This window comes from Schistocerca piceifrons, chromosome 10, assembly GCF_021461385.2.
Source record: "Schistocerca piceifrons isolate TAMUIC-IGC-003096 chromosome 10, iqSchPice1.1, whole genome shotgun sequence".
NCBI classification, from domain to species: Eukaryota; Metazoa; Arthropoda; class Insecta; order Orthoptera; family Acrididae; genus Schistocerca; species Schistocerca piceifrons.
Window position 1 is genome coordinate 37,421,254 of NC_060147.1, and position 20,299 is coordinate 37,441,552.

At 41.9% G+C, this 20,299-nt stretch overlaps 1 protein-coding gene across 1 annotated transcript in view; it reads right to left on the reverse strand.

Annotated features, from left to right (window-relative positions):
• LOC124718638 overlaps positions 1-20,299 on the reverse strand; it is a 526,059-nt gene that overhangs the window by 18,447 nt on the left and 487,313 nt on the right. Inside the window, exons 31-33 of the mRNA XM_047244262.1 lie at positions 18,428-18,776; positions 13,457-13,764; positions 2,045-2,632 (exon numbers count right to left, since the gene is read on the reverse strand). Of these exons, the coding sequence (XP_047100218.1) occupies positions 2,045-2,632; positions 13,457-13,764; positions 18,428-18,776 (1,245 nt within the window). The remainder of the gene's footprint in view (positions 1-2,044; positions 2,633-13,456; positions 13,765-18,427; positions 18,777-20,299) is intronic.

Genomic DNA, 20,299 nt, shown 5'->3' on the forward strand with positions numbered 1-20,299 from the left:
TCTGGCATATTAAAACTGTGTGCCGCGAAAGGCAAATGTCCCGAGTTAGAGTCGCAGTCTGGCACACAGTTTTAATCTGCCAGAAAGTTTCATATCAGCACACACCCCGTTACAGAGTAAACATCTCATTCTGGAAACATCCCCCCAGGCTGTGGCTAAGCCATGTCTTCGCAAGATCCTTTCTTCCAGGAGTGCTAGTTCTGCAAGGTTCACAGAAGAGCTTTTGTGAAGTTTGGAAGGTAGGAGAGAAGGTACTGGCAGAATTGAAGCTGTGAGGGTGGGTCGTGAGTGGTGCTTGGGTACCTCAGATGGCACAGCACTTGCCCGCGTATCTCTTCATCCTCATTAGGCTGCAGTGTTGGGACAATGTAGCCACATGTGTGTATTTGGTAGCCTGTTAGCTCTGAGGTGGATTTCTATGTGCCTGTTGTCCTATGTATGCCTCTACTAATCTTACTCCTTTCACCGATTGCTTATTTATCGCTAGGATGGGGCAGGTAGGTGAGAAAGCATAAAGGCTTACTACCACAAGAGAGCATCAGAAAAATATCTGGCATGAAAATATACATTTTGTATCTCTACATACAGTTAACCTTTTAAAACTGGAGCAGGGGACAGCATTGATATTTAACATCCTACCATCTACACTCAATACTGCTACCAAGGAAAAGAAATTTCTCCAATTCTTCTTCGTTTCCTAAACTATGAAACTTTTACTATAAACAAGAAACACATGTAACACCAATTTTTTCATACAAATACTATAAACTATTGTAGATACAGATAACATATACAAAAAAAAATCTGATGACTGCTACTGCAATTTGTATCAGAAACAATGTACACCCTAATGAGAAAGACATATAGATGCAGAGAGAGAGAGAGAGAGAGAGAGAGAGAGAGAGAGAGAGAGAGAGAGAGAGAGAGTGGGAGAGAGAGAGAGAGAAAGAGAGAGAATAAAAATGTTGTACCTAATCTCAAGCCATAATGCGTAGATATGTCCTATAAAATGTTCTTGGAATGAGATGTTTTGGTATTTTTAAAAATGGTGCCCACTTGAAGAACAAAAAAACTGTTTTGAAGTATGTTTGGAGCATAAACAAAAGTAGAAATCACTGTGTTCAGCAAAATGGAGTCATACAGAAACATATATATATTAGCTAACTTAGCTTCTCCAATAAGGAAAATGGCACCTGCTTTGGATCATGTCCTGTTTGAGAACAAATAAAACGCACTGGCCACAAGGCACCACAATGGCAGTTGCACTGCAACAGCAGTCGGTAAGCACTCGACTTTCAAAAGTCTTAACGCACTGTCAGTTCAGAATAATGGCACCCGGAGCTAAAGAAAAAAAATTTGTCAGAGCATACGTTTATGTGACGCTGTTTGAAAACAAAACTAACAGTGAGTTGTAACAATACAGCACATTGAAAATGTCTGTGAACCATATACAGGTATCCTACATGGCAAAGCACTGCCCAGATCAGAAATGAATCTTGAAACTTCCTTTTATATCTGCACACCTAAAGTTAATTCCATGCTTTACTCTCTGCACAAATCTTCCTGTTCCTGAAATTCATACCCCCCCCCCCCCCCATGCAGCCAATTCAGTATCACATGCTCTATGTTCTTGATAAAAGTTTGTATTAAAAACTATTATTTGCAACAGGAGAATAAAGAAATTCTTCCAATCCACATGTGGCATACAGCAAACAAGTGCTTAACCGGATACAGATCTTGGTGCCTCTCGTGTCCATCTACAAAAGATAACCTGAAGATGCCTAAATAAGGAGAAACGCATCGTTGAAAAATAAAAAAATAAAATTGCAACCAAGACTGTTTTTAACCAATACAGGAGAATAAAATTATTCTTTAAAATTGTTCTTCATTGCATCTGTCAAGAGGGATATTGTTGAAAGGTAAATACAGGTTTCCATCATTCTCTTGAAATCTTATTTGTTAGTCGTATGTCACTATGGACAATGTTTTAATACCCCTCTCCATCTTTTCCCCTGTGTGTTCTTAGGTAACGGATTTGACTTACGGGTTTCACAATCCTCGGTTTCTTCTGGGCACACTCTTCATCATCTGTTGATGAACTCTGGTCTTCAGAATTTTCAGACAGCCCTTCCTCTCGCTCTTCCTCCTTCGCCGCCACCAGACTGTCACCTACGAGGTTCACTTCTGCCGGCAGGGCCTCTCCGTACGCCACGCATTCCGACGCGGTCCGCTGCCGCCGCGGCCCGGCCGCCTCCTCCGCGTCGCCGAGCCCGAGCACTTCGTCGGGATCCGGCGTGTCGCAGCCGCCCGCCCTCAGCGTCTTCTCTTCCACGTCACCCTCCTCCCCCTCGTCGTCGAGCACGGGGTGGAGGAGCTCCGCGTGTGGAGGGCCCGCTTCCACTTCGACTTCGACTTCCACTTCGGCGTCTTCGTCCCCGTTGGAGCCCTCGACGCCGTGGCCCGACTCGCTCGTGTTCTCGCTGTCGATGCTGACCAGGCTGAGCGTCTCGCACTCGAGCAGCAGGCTGTCGCCTGTGCGCAGCGTCTCCACCTCCTCGGCCAGGATGTGCGCCTCCCTCTCCAGCAGGCTGTTGAGGAGCAGCTCGTCCGCCGCTGACGGAGGCGAGTGGTTCTGTGGGAGAAACATTTTGTTACCGTGCGTTACACCCTATGTTAAGAACTCGTTCTCACTTACGGCACAGAGGTTGAAACGGGACAATGTCAGCTGTGCTGTGCAATGTAACAGACCGAGGTCTGACTGTTGTACCATACAATACACTCCTTTAGTAAACACCTTTTTTAGGGTTCCGTGTCTCTGTCTGGAAAGATGGAACCCTTATTCGGCTCTGAGCACTGTGCGACTTAACTTCTGAGGTCATCAGTCTCCTAGAACTTAGAACTAATTAAACCTCACTAACCTAAGGACATTCCACACATCCATGCCCGAGGCAGGATTGGAACCTGCGACCGTAGTGGTCGCTCGGTTCCAGACTGTAGCGCCTAGAACCGCACGGCCACTCTGGCCGGCGAATCCTTATAGCAGTGGTTCCCAACAGGTGTCCGCAGACCCCCATGGGTCCATAAGCTATGCCAGAGGGGTCCGCAAGATGCTATTAGAATAAAAAATATATTAAATATATTTCGTATGATAACAGATTTTTTGTTTTGGCCGCTTCCTGCACGAGCAGAGCTTTAGCGAACGCTAACTTCTGCATCTAGCGTCTTCCTAGAGTGTGAAGAGATTGGCAGTGAGCGTGAGCAACTTCTTATTCATACGGAAGTAAGATGGATTTCTCGAGGTAGGATCTTGTCAAGATTTTTTGAACTTAGAGACGAGGTTCGTGTCTTCCTTCTTGACACAAAGTACACAGATTTTCTCACATCACGCGGTTCCAGACTGTAGTGCCTAGAACCACTCGACCACTCCGGCCGGTAAATGTAGACATGTTCAAAGTTGTGGATAAGATTATCACTATGGTCAAAAAGTATCAGATAAGGTGTCAAGTATAGAAAACAAGTCACTAACTAACTTTTCTACTTTAAAACAATTCTTGGAGTCATCAGAGGAGAGTTTGCCTTGTAAATAGGCTGTTTAGGTTTTCTTATTGGTAACGCCACGTAGCGCTCTGTATGAAAAACCACTGGCTGTGCTGTGTGCAGTCTGTGGCTAGTTCGCATTGTTGTCTGCCACTGTAGTGTTGGGCAGCTGGATGTTAACAGGGCGTAGCGTTGCGCAGTTGGAGGTGAGCCGCCAGCAGTGGTGGATGTGGGGAAGTGAGATGGCGGATTTTTGAGAATGGATAATCTGGAGGTGTGTCCATCAGAAACAGTACATTTGTAAGAATGGATGTCATGTACTGCTATATATATTATGACTATTAAGGTAAATACATTGTTTGTTCTCTATCAAAATCTTTCATTTGCTAACTATGCCTATCAGTAGTTAGTGCCTTCAGTAGTTTGAATCTTTTCTTTAGCTGGCAGTATTGGCGCTCGCTGTATTGCAGTAGTTCGAGTAACGAAGATTTTTGGTGAGGTAAGTGATTTGTAAAAGGTATAGGTTAATGTTAGTCAGGGCCATTCTTTTGTAGGGATTATTGAAAGTCAGATTGCGTTGCGCTAAAAAATACTGTGTGTCAGTTTAAGCACAGTCATGTATAATTTTTCTAAGGGGACGTTTCAGCCTGACCAGATAAAGATCAGTGTAGCCAAGCATCTATGCAGCCTAGCTGCTACTTTTAGAGAGTATTTCCCTGAACCTGACAACAGATGGATTCGAAACCCCTTCAGCTGTGAAGAAATAGACAGAGTCCAAGGCCTCACTGAAGAAGAGCAAAATCAACTTGTGGATCTGTCCAGCTGTGGTACGATGATAAACATTTTCATCGGTGATAAAATTACTGATCAGCACGCAAGGACTACAAGAAACTAGGAGATAAGGCAATGAAAAAGATCCTTCCATCTGCAACCACATATCGGAGTGAGCAAGCATTTTCTTCCATGTGCTTCATGAAAAACAAATATAAGAATCGGCTCGACATGCGGTCAGATTTCAGAGTGAAAGTTTCATGTTTGGAACCTAATATTTAAGAAATAATGGACTCAAAGGTCAGATTGAACTCCAATTCATTAAGAACTGAAAATTAAAACTGTCTACTGATGGTGTACTCTGTTGTAACTGTAAATTTTTTTTTCTCCAAATAATCCTTGCATGAAATTAGTGTTTTCTTATGTTTCACATGTCTTCTCAATGCAGTCTCAAGCATAGTACACTTGAAAGACCAATACACTCAGTTTTAATTTTTTCCTGTCATTTTCAGTTCATACTCAATTTTTATTTTTTAAGGAGTTTGTTATACTAAACACCCAGATTTGAAGACAAAGATTTTGGGCAATAATCACAAATTTAACAATAACAATTATGGCTAAATTGAAAAAGTTTTAAGCTCAATATTTTTTCAATAATGAATATGTCACTGTTTTTTCTAAGTACCAAAAATAGAAAATGTATAAAAGAGTCTTAATTTGGCTTTTTTAGGCACTTGATACAGTGATATGACAAGGTACCAATCATGCTCGATGAGGGGGCCCTCGAGAAAATTTTGTTGGGAACCCCTGCCTTATAGGACTGCTTTGTTATTCATCAGCCCACATGCCTGTCTGTCTGTCCGTCCGACTAAGAATCCTTTTCCTCAAACAAGTAGACATATGAAGTTCAAATTTATGTCACATATTAAGATCTGTGGTCCCTCGGCGGTGTAAAAGTATAAGCATGTAAGTGAAAGGATATAACTATTTGTCACATATTTTGATACTCAAAAACTCACTTAACAAAACCCATAGGTACTTCACCTTGACCTAGAATCATGAAATTTGGCAATAAGCAATGTAAAGGGAAAAAGTATGAAATTGCTAATTTGTAATTATACCACACAAAAACAAAATATTTTGTTTGTCAATTGTTACCTGACTTCAAAACTGAAATTAAAACAGTCTTGAAAATCCTGGCAGTATCAGTGTTGATAACGCGCAAAAACTGTCAATGTCTTCAATTTTCAGAATGGATAAATGGTTTTTATACATAATTAAGTTTGCACAGAGTCTTCAGTGCGCAAGTCCTACTCACAGCTGGCCAATTTTTACAACGTAAACATATATTTCTGTTCATTTCTAGGTTCTCATTTACACTTATTACCGTTTCACAAGATTTCAAACAATATTTAGTCTACATTCTACAAGATGATGCAATTATGTGATCAAATGTAAACAGTTATCACGTTGTTATAGTCTTCAATACAATCTGAATCACTAATTTTCACATAAAATGATATGGCTCCAGTATTGTAGTTGCCACTATTGTAGATTATTAGAATACTCATTTATTTATAATGAAATTTACATTATAAAGTGGTATAATAGTGATTGTTAAAAACATTAATTTTATGAAGTTTCATATAGGAGAGTTGGCATTTTACAAAAAATTCAAACATTTTTATTTTCTGCTTACCATGTCATCACATGAGAGTTTATTTGCCAAGAAGTTGTAATTATGTCAAAATTGTGCACTGTCAAGAATCACATAAAAGCCAAAATAGGCCAAGGCAAGTAGATATTGAGGAAAATTCAATTTATAACTAAAATGTTAAGCCAATTTATGTCTTGAATAAGAGCACTGGCATTATAGGTGCCAGATGTATATGCTTCTGAGTCAAGTGTGAAGAGTGACTGTAGAGAAAGGGCGGCGGCAGTTGTTGGTGCACATTTTGCTTGAGGTAGCAGCAGTTGTGATTTCACCAGATTTAAAAATCAGTTGTTGATAGAAACAAATACAGCAGTTACATGGACTTTCTTCCTGGTGTTTTTTAAATTGATGAACAGATCATCTAGAGAGGAATAACTGTGAAGTGATTAATTAAAACTAAAAAGAGAAGAAAGACTGGTTCAGATTAAGTGTAGGAAGCAACAATCAAGATGAGTATCTTGGTTGTTTATGCACTTTTCAGGAGAATACTAATGGTTCAGTAGTCATCTCTTAATTGTTGTCAAACTTTTGCTGGAACTGGAAAGAGACAATACATTTGTCATCCCACAATTTTCCTATGCCTGAACAGTGCATGGTCAACTATTTTTTTTTTAAATGTGAGCCATAGTTCCTCTACATGCTACTGCCCTGTGCTGAAAAATTGAAGTTCCTTGTTGAGATGTGACGCTACCAATTTTTTTATCTAGTTTACTGAACATGTGTATCTTTCTGCTTATTTTAGTTGTCCTCTGTACTTTGGTAATCATTGTTGCCACAACTGAGTCATGGCCACGGATACCAGTTTCGATGAGGACATTGTCAAAGAGGTTGGGTCTATTTGTTGCCATTATATACAATATATTTTCATCTCGTGAGTGGGGTTCCTAACTATCTGTTCTACATAGTTTTCAGAGACAGTGTTTAGTAAAGTTTCACAGGATGTCTTATCACGCCCACCACTAACAAAACTATAATTTTTGCAGTTAAGTGTTGGATTATTAAAGTCTACACCGATGATTACAGTAAGACTGAGGAACTTACGTACAAATGAACTGAGGTTTTCTCTAAAGTTTTTGATTACATCAGGAGATGACTCTGGTGAATGATACAAGGATCCAGTTACTTTATGCCCACCCCCGATACTGAGTCTTGCTCGAACAATCTCACATGCAGCTTCAATTTGTGTGTCTGTGGATTTGAGTTTTTTGCCCAGAGATGTGTTTAGGTTCATTATCAGATGCTGAGAAGATCCCGCTCAAAAAAGAGCACTTGTAGGATTCCAAACATTAGCTGTTGAAATATGGTGTGACACACTCTGTTCAACTTTTTCGGAGACAGAATTTGGAGGAGAGGGGGGCGGGGTACTTATCAGATTTATCAGATACTGATGGTAGTGCAAAGTGCACTGCGAGACGGTTAGCAGTGATAGGGTCAGATTTCACTTTGCCGTGCTTATAGATGCACAGTATCTGTTGGTCTTTGTCGAACACAAATAGAATATAATTTGATCTGTCTCTGTGAGAGAGAGGTACGCAGACACAAATCTTTCCCTGCATTCTTTCTTTTGTCCTTTTGTCCCCTCCTTGGGGACATTTAAAAATAAGTGCGTCCTTTGACAGGGGCACTTATATACTCGAACTGCTCCTTTGTGATATTTAATGACCACAGTGATGTCGTGTGTCCATCACAGGACCGATGTCCGACAGGGGATTTTGAGGAAGTGGTATCACTACGAGGTCCTATCCAAAATTTTCAGGACTGGTGCTGTCATCTATTGAAAACCTTACCTCTCGACTAATGGTCACCATCACCCTCGAAGTAATTCCCATCCACACATACACACTGGTCCCAGCACTTCTGCCACTGGTCAAACATTTTCTGGAAGTCCTGTTCTTTGAGAGTATTTATCACTGCCAGCGATGCTTCTTCAATCCTCTCTAGAGTGTTGAACTGGCGGCCCTTTCAACTTGACTCTGTTTTGGGAATAGTGTGAAGTCGCAAGGTGCCAAATCTGGTGAGTGTGGTGATGGGGTACAACCACCATGTTGTTTATTGCCAAAAAGGTCCTGGTGAGCAAGAACGTGTGATAGGGTGCATTGTCGTGATGCAGCAGCCAGTTGCCTTAACACCAAAGTTCGGGCCGTCATCGCCACACGTTTTCACAGAGCTGTCGCAAAATGTCACAGCAGTGCACGGAATTGACTGTTTGGTTAGGTGGGGCGAATTCTTTGTGCACAATTCCCTCGGTATCAAAGAAAACGATGATCGTGCTCTTCACTTCGCTCTTCACCTGTCTCGCTTTTTTGGGTCTCGGAGAGCCCGGGCTCTTCCACTGGGACGATTGTTGCTTTGTCTCTGGGTCATAACCGTAAATCCAGCTCTTGTTGCCAGTGATAACCCGTGACATGAAGGTCGGATCATCAGACGCGGTCTGATGAAGGTCCGTGCACACTTCAACACGCCGTGCCTTCTGATCGGCAATCGAGATCCTCGGCACAAATTTTGCGGCGACACAATGCATGTCCAATTCGTGAGTCAACATTCGTTGACATGTCCCATAGCCAGTACCCACTTCATCTGCAAGGTCTCGAACGGTTCAACGTCGATCCGCACGAACCAATTGTTGAAGTTTGGCAACAATGTCTAGCGTTGTGCGGCTAAAGGGCCTTCCAGTGTGAGCATAATCTTCGATGTCTGTACGGCCGACCTTGAACTGAGCATGCAACTGAAACACACGCGTACAGCACATGCTCTGTCCCCCAAACACTTGAGTAATTGCAAGGGTCTCTGTAGCACTTTTCCAAAATTTTGCACAGAATTCGATGCACTCACATTGTTCTAGATCCATCACAAAGCCGCCACACACCAAACACAGAGTATTACGGAAATCACTGTGGACACGCAACACATCCTCCCAGCTGAATGCCACTCCGCACACTGACTCACCAGATATGCAGTTCTCGCCACTTAGCAGTGCAAATATATCTACCACTCTTACTTTCCAGATGGCCGCACCATTCCTGAAAATTTTCGATTCCACCTCGTAGTTCTGTTGGGTGGCAAGATCACAACGAGAGTGTGGCACGTGTTTTTCAGTAGTCCCACAGGCAGGAGTATTGAGCATTATGCAAGTGCCAGAAGTGTGCCAGTCACCATTCTTCTAAGCTTAAGATGAGCCTGAGATGCAGGGGACGTCCAGCTGAGTAGTGATCATAATCATAAGAGGACATTGTATACCTTCCATTGACTAAAAAGGTAAAAGCTAGTTATACACTGTAAGGTCAATGGTTGGAAACGATCCGTGAGCTGTACAAAAATTATTGGGGAAGGTAAAGGTTTAAAAACATACCACGGTTAGTGTTTTTAGAGCTGCCCTGTGAAGTCACCCATAAAAGAAAGGGCACAGCACAAATCGGTGATCTCAAGTTATCTCTTCCTCTAGGGTGAATTTTTTATTTTACCACTATGGTATGAAGTTGTATTTGATCATTAGAGTTGGTCTCAGGAAGCTGCATACACATACCACTAGAGGCTCTTTCAGTGTCAATTCAGTTCTTATAACAGACTGAACAATTATGCGAAATGGATGAATATGTTGTAAAGAACAAGGTTTCCTGAAGAGCTGTGCAAGCCACTGAGTGGTGTGAGAGCAGTTGTTTCATTTATGATACACGATGTCAATAACAACTGAGGGGTTTGGCGCAAGAAGGATGCAGCTTCACTTTTTGGCTCTATCGAGTTTAACATTCCATCACATACAAAGAGAAAGCCCCTTCGTTTGGTGCAAGAAAGAGGCAGCTCCACCCGTTAGTTTCAGAGAAATCCAACAGTTGGAGCTGCCTGTACTCCAAGTTTGCATGAAAACAGAGGCAGCTCCAGGAGCTGCCTCGTTCTTCCTCCAAACAATAGCAGGAAGGAGGTTGCGTTACATATTGTTCAACAGTACAGTGTAAACATCACACGTTTCATGTCGCTGAAGTGGACCTGATATTTATTTTCCACTTTGCTGACACGTTGAAATTTTTTGTAAAGAACCCTTACATATCATTATCGAACAAGAAGAGAGGAAAATATTTAATCACTAAGCACAAAATATTTCTCTATGGACAGCCATAGATCGATAAAGGGATTATTTAATGCAGTGCAACCGTAGGGATGACTGTCTTTGATAATGTGCAAATTTGCAACCGAGGACCTGCGAGTCTCATAACAGTGGACCACCTTCATCAAGCTTATGGTTGTCTCCTCCTGCTTAAAGGCCAAAAGTTTAAAGATGTCAAAGATCTGGCCAGAAAGCATGTTGGGCAAAATGAAATGTGGTTTCACAACCAGTTGATGTCAGATGCTTCAAACGATCCTGAGGTGACTGAAGGGGGGCTAGAAGACTGAAGAAGAACTGTAGAATTAATGTATTATGCCAATAATGTTATACTTTCTTTATTAATAAATGTTTTTTCAACTGAAATATGGTTAATTATGATGAAAATGGTCCTACAAAGAGTTTTTCATCCACTTTGGAGCAAAACGGAGGCAGCTCCAAAATTCTATTGCACGTAGCTGACTGCGTGCATTTGTGTGTATTCTCATCAGTAGTATTAGATACCCCATAGCCTAAAACAAGGCTGACAACTTTTTCGTTTTGGTGAAAACTGAATTTCAAAAAATTTTTTTTTAATTTGCCACAAACTGGAAAAAGTGGAGCTGCCTCCGGCTTGCACCAAACCCTTCAATTTCTATTCTGTTCTATTATGTTTGAGTGCATGCGCAACGCAAGAAGAAAAAGGATCAAATTGTTACTCACTACTCAGTATGAGTTGATACCACCACCACCACCACCACCACCACCACCACCTTTCGGTTGTCATCTGTTCGCTCGATTTCAGTAATGGTGGGGGAGAATCGGGGGCAGTTGGGGTTGCTGGGCCTGCCTTCACGTTTGGTTTTTTCTCATCATCATCATCATCATCATCATCATCATCGAGTTTGGATTCAGTACAAGGTGTATCCAGATGTCACCAGGTGTCTAGTACTGATGATGAACTGGTTGTTTCATAGCCCATTTCCACCCTCTTGCAGCTGCTGGCTGCCATTAGGCTGTAGTATTTTTGTGTAGAGTACTAGGACACAACCCTCCACCACGGGGTGCTGTCAGGTACAGCTTTTCACGATAAAGGTAGATGACTGAGGTCCTCAGTGCTGATGTAGAGGTAACGAACACAATAACAGATAAACGAAGATCACTGCTAATGGCCAGTGAAGAGAAAGGAGATGGAATATTTGTCCCCACAGTAGATGACAGAAGGGTTGCTTTTTGGGAGTAAGTTGCTGCCATCCGGGTAGGGTAAAGGTGATTGTACTTGTTCCTGGCTTCCTGATATGTTGAATAATCAAAGATCTTGAACTTCAAAATCTCACACTCCTCTCTTGCGGTGTGGCCATCAGGTTATCTGTTGGAGGGATTGGACAGATATGTTCATTTGTACAACCAGATGATGTGTGACCAAATTTCGTAAACTTGAAGTGTCTCATTGCTGTTGCTATATAGAGCTTCACCTCACACCAGTAAACTATAGTCCTAACTACATCTGCTAGTGTCCTTCTGGTGTCTAGTTTGTTGCCTTTAACTCGCCATCAGACCTATAAGATAAAATGGGCACCCCATCTCTCCAAATTTGCACGTAATGAAGTATGAGACCCCTGTGGAAGATATACCCTTGACCGTATTCAGTTTCCCGCAGGGAGTAATTGTGACAGGGATGTCACCAAGTTTGTCACAGTTAATCAATACAGATCCGTTCCAGACTTTGAACCAGCACGGATATATTCTATATTTTCTATTTGAAGTGACTTATTTGTATTTGTGTTTCAGCTGTTCATAAAAAATAATGCATTGGTTTTTAAGATGGATTCACTTCAGACCTAATACTGACCAGTTTCTCTCCTCATATTGTAAGGGTCCAGTGCCCCTACATTGTATCAATCGTGCACTACGCAGTCATCATAAAATAAAACAAAGACTGCAGTGCAGTCAACAATGTGCAAGTGGGTGAGAGAGATAGTCGAATGTTGGAGTCCGTGAGTGGAAGTTGGGTGTGCGAGAGGCTAGAGACAGTTGCTCGGTAACGAGGCTGGAGATTAGTGGCAGAATGTAGGTGTAGTGGCAAACAGTATTTGATTCCTGTCGAGTGTTTATAAATGTTGGTTTACGAAACGGTGTTTTTAATTAATAAAATCCAATATTTGTGAAAGGAGATGTTATCATTTAGTAATATTATTAGTAAAAGTGTTCCCGGACTTTATGTACACACTTTATGTGGATGTAAGACATTCTAAGCAATATTAACCAACTAATAAACTTAGCAGGTGAAAGTGGAATAGTTACGCACAAAAATAATATTGCCCACAACTCCCATAATGAACAATAGGGAGGTATGTGGCACAACGTGCAATGTGCATTCCCCTTGATCTACGGAATGTGAGGGACACACACACACACACACACACACACACACACACACACACACACACACACACACACACACATATATACAGACACAAGGTTGGGGGTTGGGTTGTTTGGGGGAAGAGACCAAACAGCGAGGTCATCGGTCTCATCGGAAAAGGGAAGGATGGGGAAGGAAGTCAGCCGTGCCCTTTCAAAGGAACCACCCCAGCATTTGCCTGGACCGATTTAGGGAAATCACGGAAAACCTAAATCAGGATGGCCGGACGTGGGATTGAACCGTCGTCCTCCCGAATGCGAGTCCAGTGTGCTACCACTGCGCCACCTCGCTCGGTACAGACACAAGCAGACATGTGTAAAGGCGAAGAGTTTGGGCAGAGATGTCAGTCGCTGAGTTATTTGGATACTTCCCACTGACACCAACCTATCAGAACTACGGAGATGGGAACTTGCCCTTCAATATATCCTCTCTCACCGTTACCCACCAGGCCTCAACCTCCACTAATTTCAAGTTGTTGCCCCTCGTACATCACTTTTCACTCAACAACATCTTTGCCTCTGTACCTCCCCCTGTGTGTCTTTCTGCTCCCAGGATTGGAATGACTCCTTACCCTCTCCTGTAAAACCCACATCCTTTCATCTTTCCCTCTCATTCCCTCTTTCCTGATGAAGCAACCGTGGGTTGCGAAAGCTTGAAATTTGTGTGTGTGTTTGTTATTGTCTTTGTCAACATACCAATGCTTTCGTTTGGTAAGTTACAGCATCTTTGTTTTTAGATATATTTTTCCCACAAATATTTTGAAATGTATATCAAATTTGTTAAGATGAGGTAGCGAACTTAATGACCCCATAAGAAATAAAACATGGCCACTACACTTAACACTCAAATTACATCCAGGGGAAAATTGGTGATTTATCAAGAAATAATATAAGTTGACGAGGATGAAAACAATCTGACACTCAATGCTTACTTCAGCATCTTCAGCTGCTTTCAGGTCTCTGTCCCCATCCAGAGTGCGTGTCCTGAACCTGTCTCGGCTCTCGGCAGACCTGCGTTGTTTCCTGGTGGCGGCGGCTGCCACCATAGGGGTAGACTCTGCCGTGGGTGGGCTCATCGCGATATCTCGGCCCTGGGTGGTGGGGGACGCGATGGCGACAGCCGGTTTGTCCAGCACCTGCGTCTGGAACCGCTGTCGGTCCTCCTGCCTCCTCTGCTTCGGTGTGATGCGGTACGTACCCGTCCGAATGCCAGTTTCGTTCTCTGGTGGTGGTGAAATTTCTGTTGGAGAGGATATAACAAATGGTTAAATTGGATTAACAAAAAAACTGTTAAAGTACTTACTTTTATTTCATATGAACCCTCTGCTACAATCACAAAAACCTCAATCTACTCAGTAAATTAGGTTAACGTGGTATAACAATGCAAATGGTGAACAATAATGCTTCTACAGCCAGTACAAGCAACTGGACCAGATTATTTTAGTAAATGCAACTCAGGAAGTTTACTTAGACTCTCCTCTTTAATGTTATACTCTCATTTTTCGACACAGTTGCCAGATACGATGACAAATTTCTGTCAACAATATATAAGTTTCGTGAAGCTGTCACAGAAGAGCTCTGCCTTCCATTTCTGCAACCAGGCACTATCAACCATCTGAATTTCATCATCTGGAGCTGTAATTAGTTAGAACTCACTTCATTTCAGCTAACAGATGAAAATCACAAGGTACCAAATGGGGACTGCACAGCGGGTGTGGTATTATCATTGGATTCAGCATTGTAAGGTCTGCTTTGGTGGCATGTGACTTAGGTATTCTCATGGTGTCTTGTTGCAACAAAACATTCACTTTCATCCCTTGAATGAATTATTCTGTGGAAATTATTTAGAGTTTGGACAGTATCTAGATAAAGAGTTGACATATTGATTATGTTTGATTCATACAGTAACTCCATCACCATTCCAAAAGGCAGATGACAGTACTTTTCTAACTGGCAGCTTTTTTTTTTTTTTTTTGGGTAAATGGATGACAACGATATCGGCTGATGACACTGCTATCTTCACTGAAACAAGGAGAAATTATGGGATTTGATTAATGGAATGAACGGTCTAATAAGCACAGCACATGGATCAAGAGTAAACCAAATAGAGAGGAAACTAATGAGTAGTCGTAGAAGTGAGATCAGTGATAAACTTAATGCAAGCTAGGAGCAATATAGTACATAAAACAAAAGTATTCTGCTACTTCAGAGGAAAAATAACACATGATTGATGAAGCAAGGTGGCTATAAAAGATAGATAAGCACCACCAAAGAGGACATTCCTGGCCAAAAGCAACCTACTATTTTCAAACGCTAGTCTTAATTTGCGGAAGGAATTTCTGAGAATGCACTGTGGAGCGCACTGATGCATAGAAGTGAATTGCTGACTGTGGGAAAAGGGGAACAGAAGAAAACTGGACAGCTTGATATGTGGTGTTACAGAAGGATATTGCACACTAAAGGATGAAAAAGGAAAAAAATGAGGAGGTTCTCTGCTGGATCGGTGAGAAAAGAAATACATGGAGAACACTAATTACAAGAAGGAATAGGGTGATAGAACATGTGCTAAGGCATCAGGGAGTAACCTCCATAGTAATAGACAGCAAAAAAAACTATGACAGCAAGACAGAGTGCAATACATCCAACAAATAATGAAAGACATTGGGGTGTAGGATGACCCTGTGAGATGAAGTCGTGGTGTGCTACATCAAAATAATGAGATGGAAAAAAACCAACTTTAAGAAGAACTTGCAGTCTTGTTGCGAGCAGTTTCACCTGCAATTAGGGAAAATTTCAGATCTGCAGACCTTCACTGAATCTGTGGAATGCAATGAGCACAAATCTTCTGATACTCAAATAAAGTGAAAATGAGTCAGACAGCCTTGTGAAACTCATCAGTCACTGACAAATGACATTTGACACTGTTTTTCACCCAATTCCATTCTTCCAGTTCCGACAGTCTTACACTTGAATGAAATTTTCATTCTGCGGTGGAGTGGGCACTGATACGAAACTTCCTGGCAGATTAAAATTGTGTGCCAGACTGAGACTCAAACTCAGGACCTTTACCTTTCGCGGGCAAGTGCTCTACCATCTGAGCTATCTAAGCACGAAGCACGACCCATCCTCACAGCCTTAATTCTGGTGGAATTAAGGCTGTGAGGACAGGTCGCGTGTCGTGCTTGGGTAGTTCGAGGGGTAAAGCACTTGCCCGCGAAAGGTAACAGGTCCCGAATTCAAGTCTTGGTCTGGCACATGGTTTTAATCTGCCAGGAAGTTTCAGTCTTAAACCTGTTTAACCATCACCCCACAGCTAACATCATCAGCACTGTGGTTACCATAAATGACTTTTATTTTTTAATACATTTCCCCACCTCCTGTTGAAAATTCGATGACACTGGACATAAGCTAGGCCATTTCTTCACACTATTCTTTCTTCCAGTAGCAATAGTCCCACAAGATATGCAGAACTTCCAGAGCTGAGGTACTGGCAGTAGTGAATGTATGAGGGGTCATTAGTTGTGCCTCGATAGCTCAGTGGATAAGAACACAGCCTGTGAAAGGTAACGTTTTGTGTTTTGAGTCCCGAACTGGCACTCACTTTGGACAGTGCTGCCACCTGTTGAGGAGTACCAACTACAGGGGTGCCACATAACATCCAGCCCTCATAAGAATCACCAGAGTGAGTAAGATATTAACTCCCAATTACTAATAATGGACACCGAATGAAGAAGGCCACAGCAATGACTCACAGCTAGGAAACATCACAGTATTTCCTCTGAACAGTTTGGGGAAGGCAAAGGAACACATAAGCACGAGTAAATCAGAGACAATGTTAATGTCTTCTGAGAGTAAATGCTAAATCGAAGGCCTGTGATGGCAGTTTACAAGATGGCAGCTATGCACATAAAGAGCTTTCGTGTGTTAGAATATGTAAAGTATTCGTCGATTATGAGCATTCAGTGTGGTCATACACAAGTACCTGAAAGCTGCACCTGGTCAACAGAGCATTTGGCGTCGGTTTTGCCAGTTTTGTGGTACTAGTTGTCCATACATAGGGAAAGTCACATGATGTCTCAGAGGAAATGGTTTTGTGTGAGACTGAGAGCGAGAGCGCTGTGGGCAGCCCACTAAAATCAACCATCCACACAAGCCATGAACTAGACATTCTGCAGAAAATAGTCTGTAATGTTTTGTGGCAGAATTCCCATTTCAAAACCTCCCCTGTATTTTGTAGGCATACTGCTGTGTCACTGTGTTCAATTCTATGAAGTATTGGTGCTGATGTAGAGACAATCACATACAACCAATATAACTACACGTGTTTAACAACAGGATGTATACACGGACAAAGAAAAAAAATTCCTGGATTTCGCGGTTAAAAATACATTTTCTCCCAGGTGAAAACATACTTTTTCCCTGTCAACTGACAGTACATTTTCACTCGGAACTGTATAACTTACCCATCCTTTGAATGGTTACGGTTTTATACACGGGCGTAGAATTTCCGGCACTTTAGAAAACGAAACACAGGGGGAAAAAAGTTTTGGAAAGATCTTTGATGTGAAGAAACATGTACACTGCATATTTTTGTATTACACGAACCATTGAAATCGAGATTGCTATGTGCTTTTGTAAGCCAGCTCATGTCACGTGATTTTTCACCAGCCGATGATACCAGGTATTCAGAGCTTGTGACACGTGATGAAGTCAGCCAATAGCAACATCACTGTTAAGTAGCGCGAACACACAAACAGAAAAAGTTAATGGTTTAAATTAATACACACAGTGTTGCTACAAGAACAGTAAAGCTTTCGCTTATAATATTGGCCTATAAGATTAATACGCTGAAAGAGAAGCTAAGCTTTCACATATAATGTTGGTCTTTCATGCACGTAATACAATTTAAGATATATCACACAAATGTGCCATTAAAATTTTTAAGAACGACATAAATGTCTGTTCTTCTGGGCTTGAAAATCATCTAAATGGCTCGTCATCAAAGAGTTTATTTTTAAATGAGAGTCAAACGCTCTTCGATTTAAGAAATTCATCGTACATTCTCATACGTAGTTCAAATTGCGTAAAAGGAAATTTTCTTTGATAGTAATACTTTTCAAACCACCATTCGGAATATTTTACCGCGACCTGTTAGAAATAGGTTCGTTTTTGCAGTTGCCAGAGTGTCAGATGGCAGGCGTCACCGCACTTGCGCAGCTACGATGTCGTAGGGAGCCGTATGTTTGTATGTGTAAAACATTAAAAGATCTTACATTGGGTCATAAAAGAAACAAGACATTTGAACCTGTGGCTGCTTACACAGCCAATAGCCATATTTCTGTAGCCAGAAGCTGGAGAAGGTACTACTCAACTGCGCATGCGCGTCATTCCGCTTGTAACTGCTAAAACGAATCTTACGTAAAAAGTTGTGACGTCACACTTGTCGGAGTCAATTTGTTGTTACGAATCATTGCATATTCTTCCTAAATCCTTTAACAAATTTTGCTGTTGGCAGACACTTGTATGAGCACTTTGTTTTGTTGCAGTATATGGCGCATTCATTTTGTAGTTTTAAGTTTTATTTTCGTTTTTCACTCGTTCATGTTTTATTACTGAAGTATTATTTGGCAGTAGCGAGATACAGTAATATTCTTTGTTACAGTATCGGTTCTTACCAGTCAAACCTACAAAAATTTAACTGAAAACAATGAAAAATTCCCAGAATTCTAAAATATTCGCAGGTTCTTCCCACTTTTCTCCCGGGTTTTTCCCGGATCTCCCGGTTGTCCCGGGTCGTATACACCCTGAACAAGCACCTTTCATGTAAAAGTTTTAAAAAAGCAACTCTGAAGCAGCAATGGGAAAAAAAGAAACAAAAAGGAAATGATGAAAAGCTTCTATACCTGACGGAGGAGGCTCTTCCGCTAACGGTGTGGTGGCTTCCACTGCTTCCTCCACCGTCTCACTGGCCACCGTCGCATGGAGTTCTGCAGCGGCTGCTGCCGCCGTGTTGACAGTGTAAGTGCGGTAGCGGTCGCGCGCGGCTTGCCTCCTCTGCCGTGGCGTCTGTCTCGTCGCTATCCGAGATTGTGAAGCCGGCTTGGCAGTTGTACCGTAAGTGACGGGAGAGGCCGTCCCCCCACCACCTCCTCCTCCTACTCCGCCCCCTCCGCTGCCCGACTCCGTAAGGTCTTCCCCGCCAGTGCTGCAGCTGGCTCCCCCGTCTGGTAGATCTTCCTCCACCTCGGCAACCTGAAACGGGTAAATTATGAGTGCTTGCAGTTTTTTTTTTTTTTTTTTTTACAAGAATGCCACAATTTTAACTACAACTGTTCTCTTTTCCCACTGATAGGGAGAAAAAGTATCATCTCATTTCCCTGCACTGGATAAATAAATGGTTTAAATCCTTTCATCTGGTCTCCATCAGTCACTCTGGAGTGCCAACTCAAGATGAAAGTGAAAGTTAAAATATTAAATGAAATTCCTTTATTGTACCTGTATTTTTCAGGCCCCCCATTTCTTGCCAATAATGTTGACCTGGTCCACTGCCTTGTCTTTAATGAGTTATGTAATGCAGATCATGTGAGAATGACTTACTAAAAAGTCAAATCTGTATATGATGCCTGTCATCTCGACTGCTAGTGATAAGAGACCATCTGGATACAGCATGGCGTTCCGTATTACCCTCCTGAACCCACCGGTACCATATTCTGCTAACAGTCATTGTATCTCGACCAACGCGAGCAGTAATGTCATGATACGATAAACCGCAATCGCGATAGGCTACAATCTGACCTTTATCAAAGTCGCGCGCGTGTGTGTGTGTGTGTGTGTGTGTGTGTGTGTGTGTGTGTGTGTGTGTGTGAACAAAGGATGAAACGTACAATAAAAAAACTTCATTTATAAGACCTTAAAACAGGTAATGTGTATCCACAGGACATGTGGCCCGTAACTAAAAAAAGTCATCACGATCTCTCCATCGGCGAAAGATTCTGGAATAGCTCAGATCTCAGGTAAGGGCCTACCGGGGGGAGGGGGGGTGATCATGAGAAAAAGACTGAATAACTGAAGAAAAGATAACATTCTATGAGTCGGGGCTTGGAATGTCAGAAGTCCGAACGTGGTAAGGAAGCTAGAAAATGTGAAAAGAGAAATGCTAAGGCTCAATCTAGATATGTTGGGGGTCAGTGAAGTGAAATGGAAAGATGACAAGGATTTCTGGTCAGATGATTATAGGCTAATATCATCAGCAGCAGAAAATGGTACAAAGGGAGTAGGATATGTTACGAATAGGAAGCTAGGGCAGAGAATGTTAAATTCAGGTATACATGCCGACATCAGAAGCTGAAGATGAAGAGAAGGAGAAAGTATATGAGGATAATGAATGGGTAATTCAGTACATAAAGGGAGATAAAAACCAAATTGTCATGGGGATTGGAATAGTTGTAGGGGAAAGAGTACACGAAAGGTTTATAGAAGAATAGGGGCTTGGTACTAGGAATGAGATAGGAGGAAGACTAATAAAGTTCTGTAATAAATTTCAGCTAATAATAATGAATACTCTGTACAAGAATCACAAGATGAGGTGGAATAATTGGAAAAAGGCGGGAGAAGTGGGAAGATTTCAGGTAGATTACAACACGATCAGACAGATTTCGAAATCAGATACTGGACTGTAAAGCATACCCAGGATCAGATATAGACTCAGATCACAACGTCGTAGTGATGAAGAGTAGGCTGAAGTTTAAGAGACTAGTAAGGAAAAATCAATACAC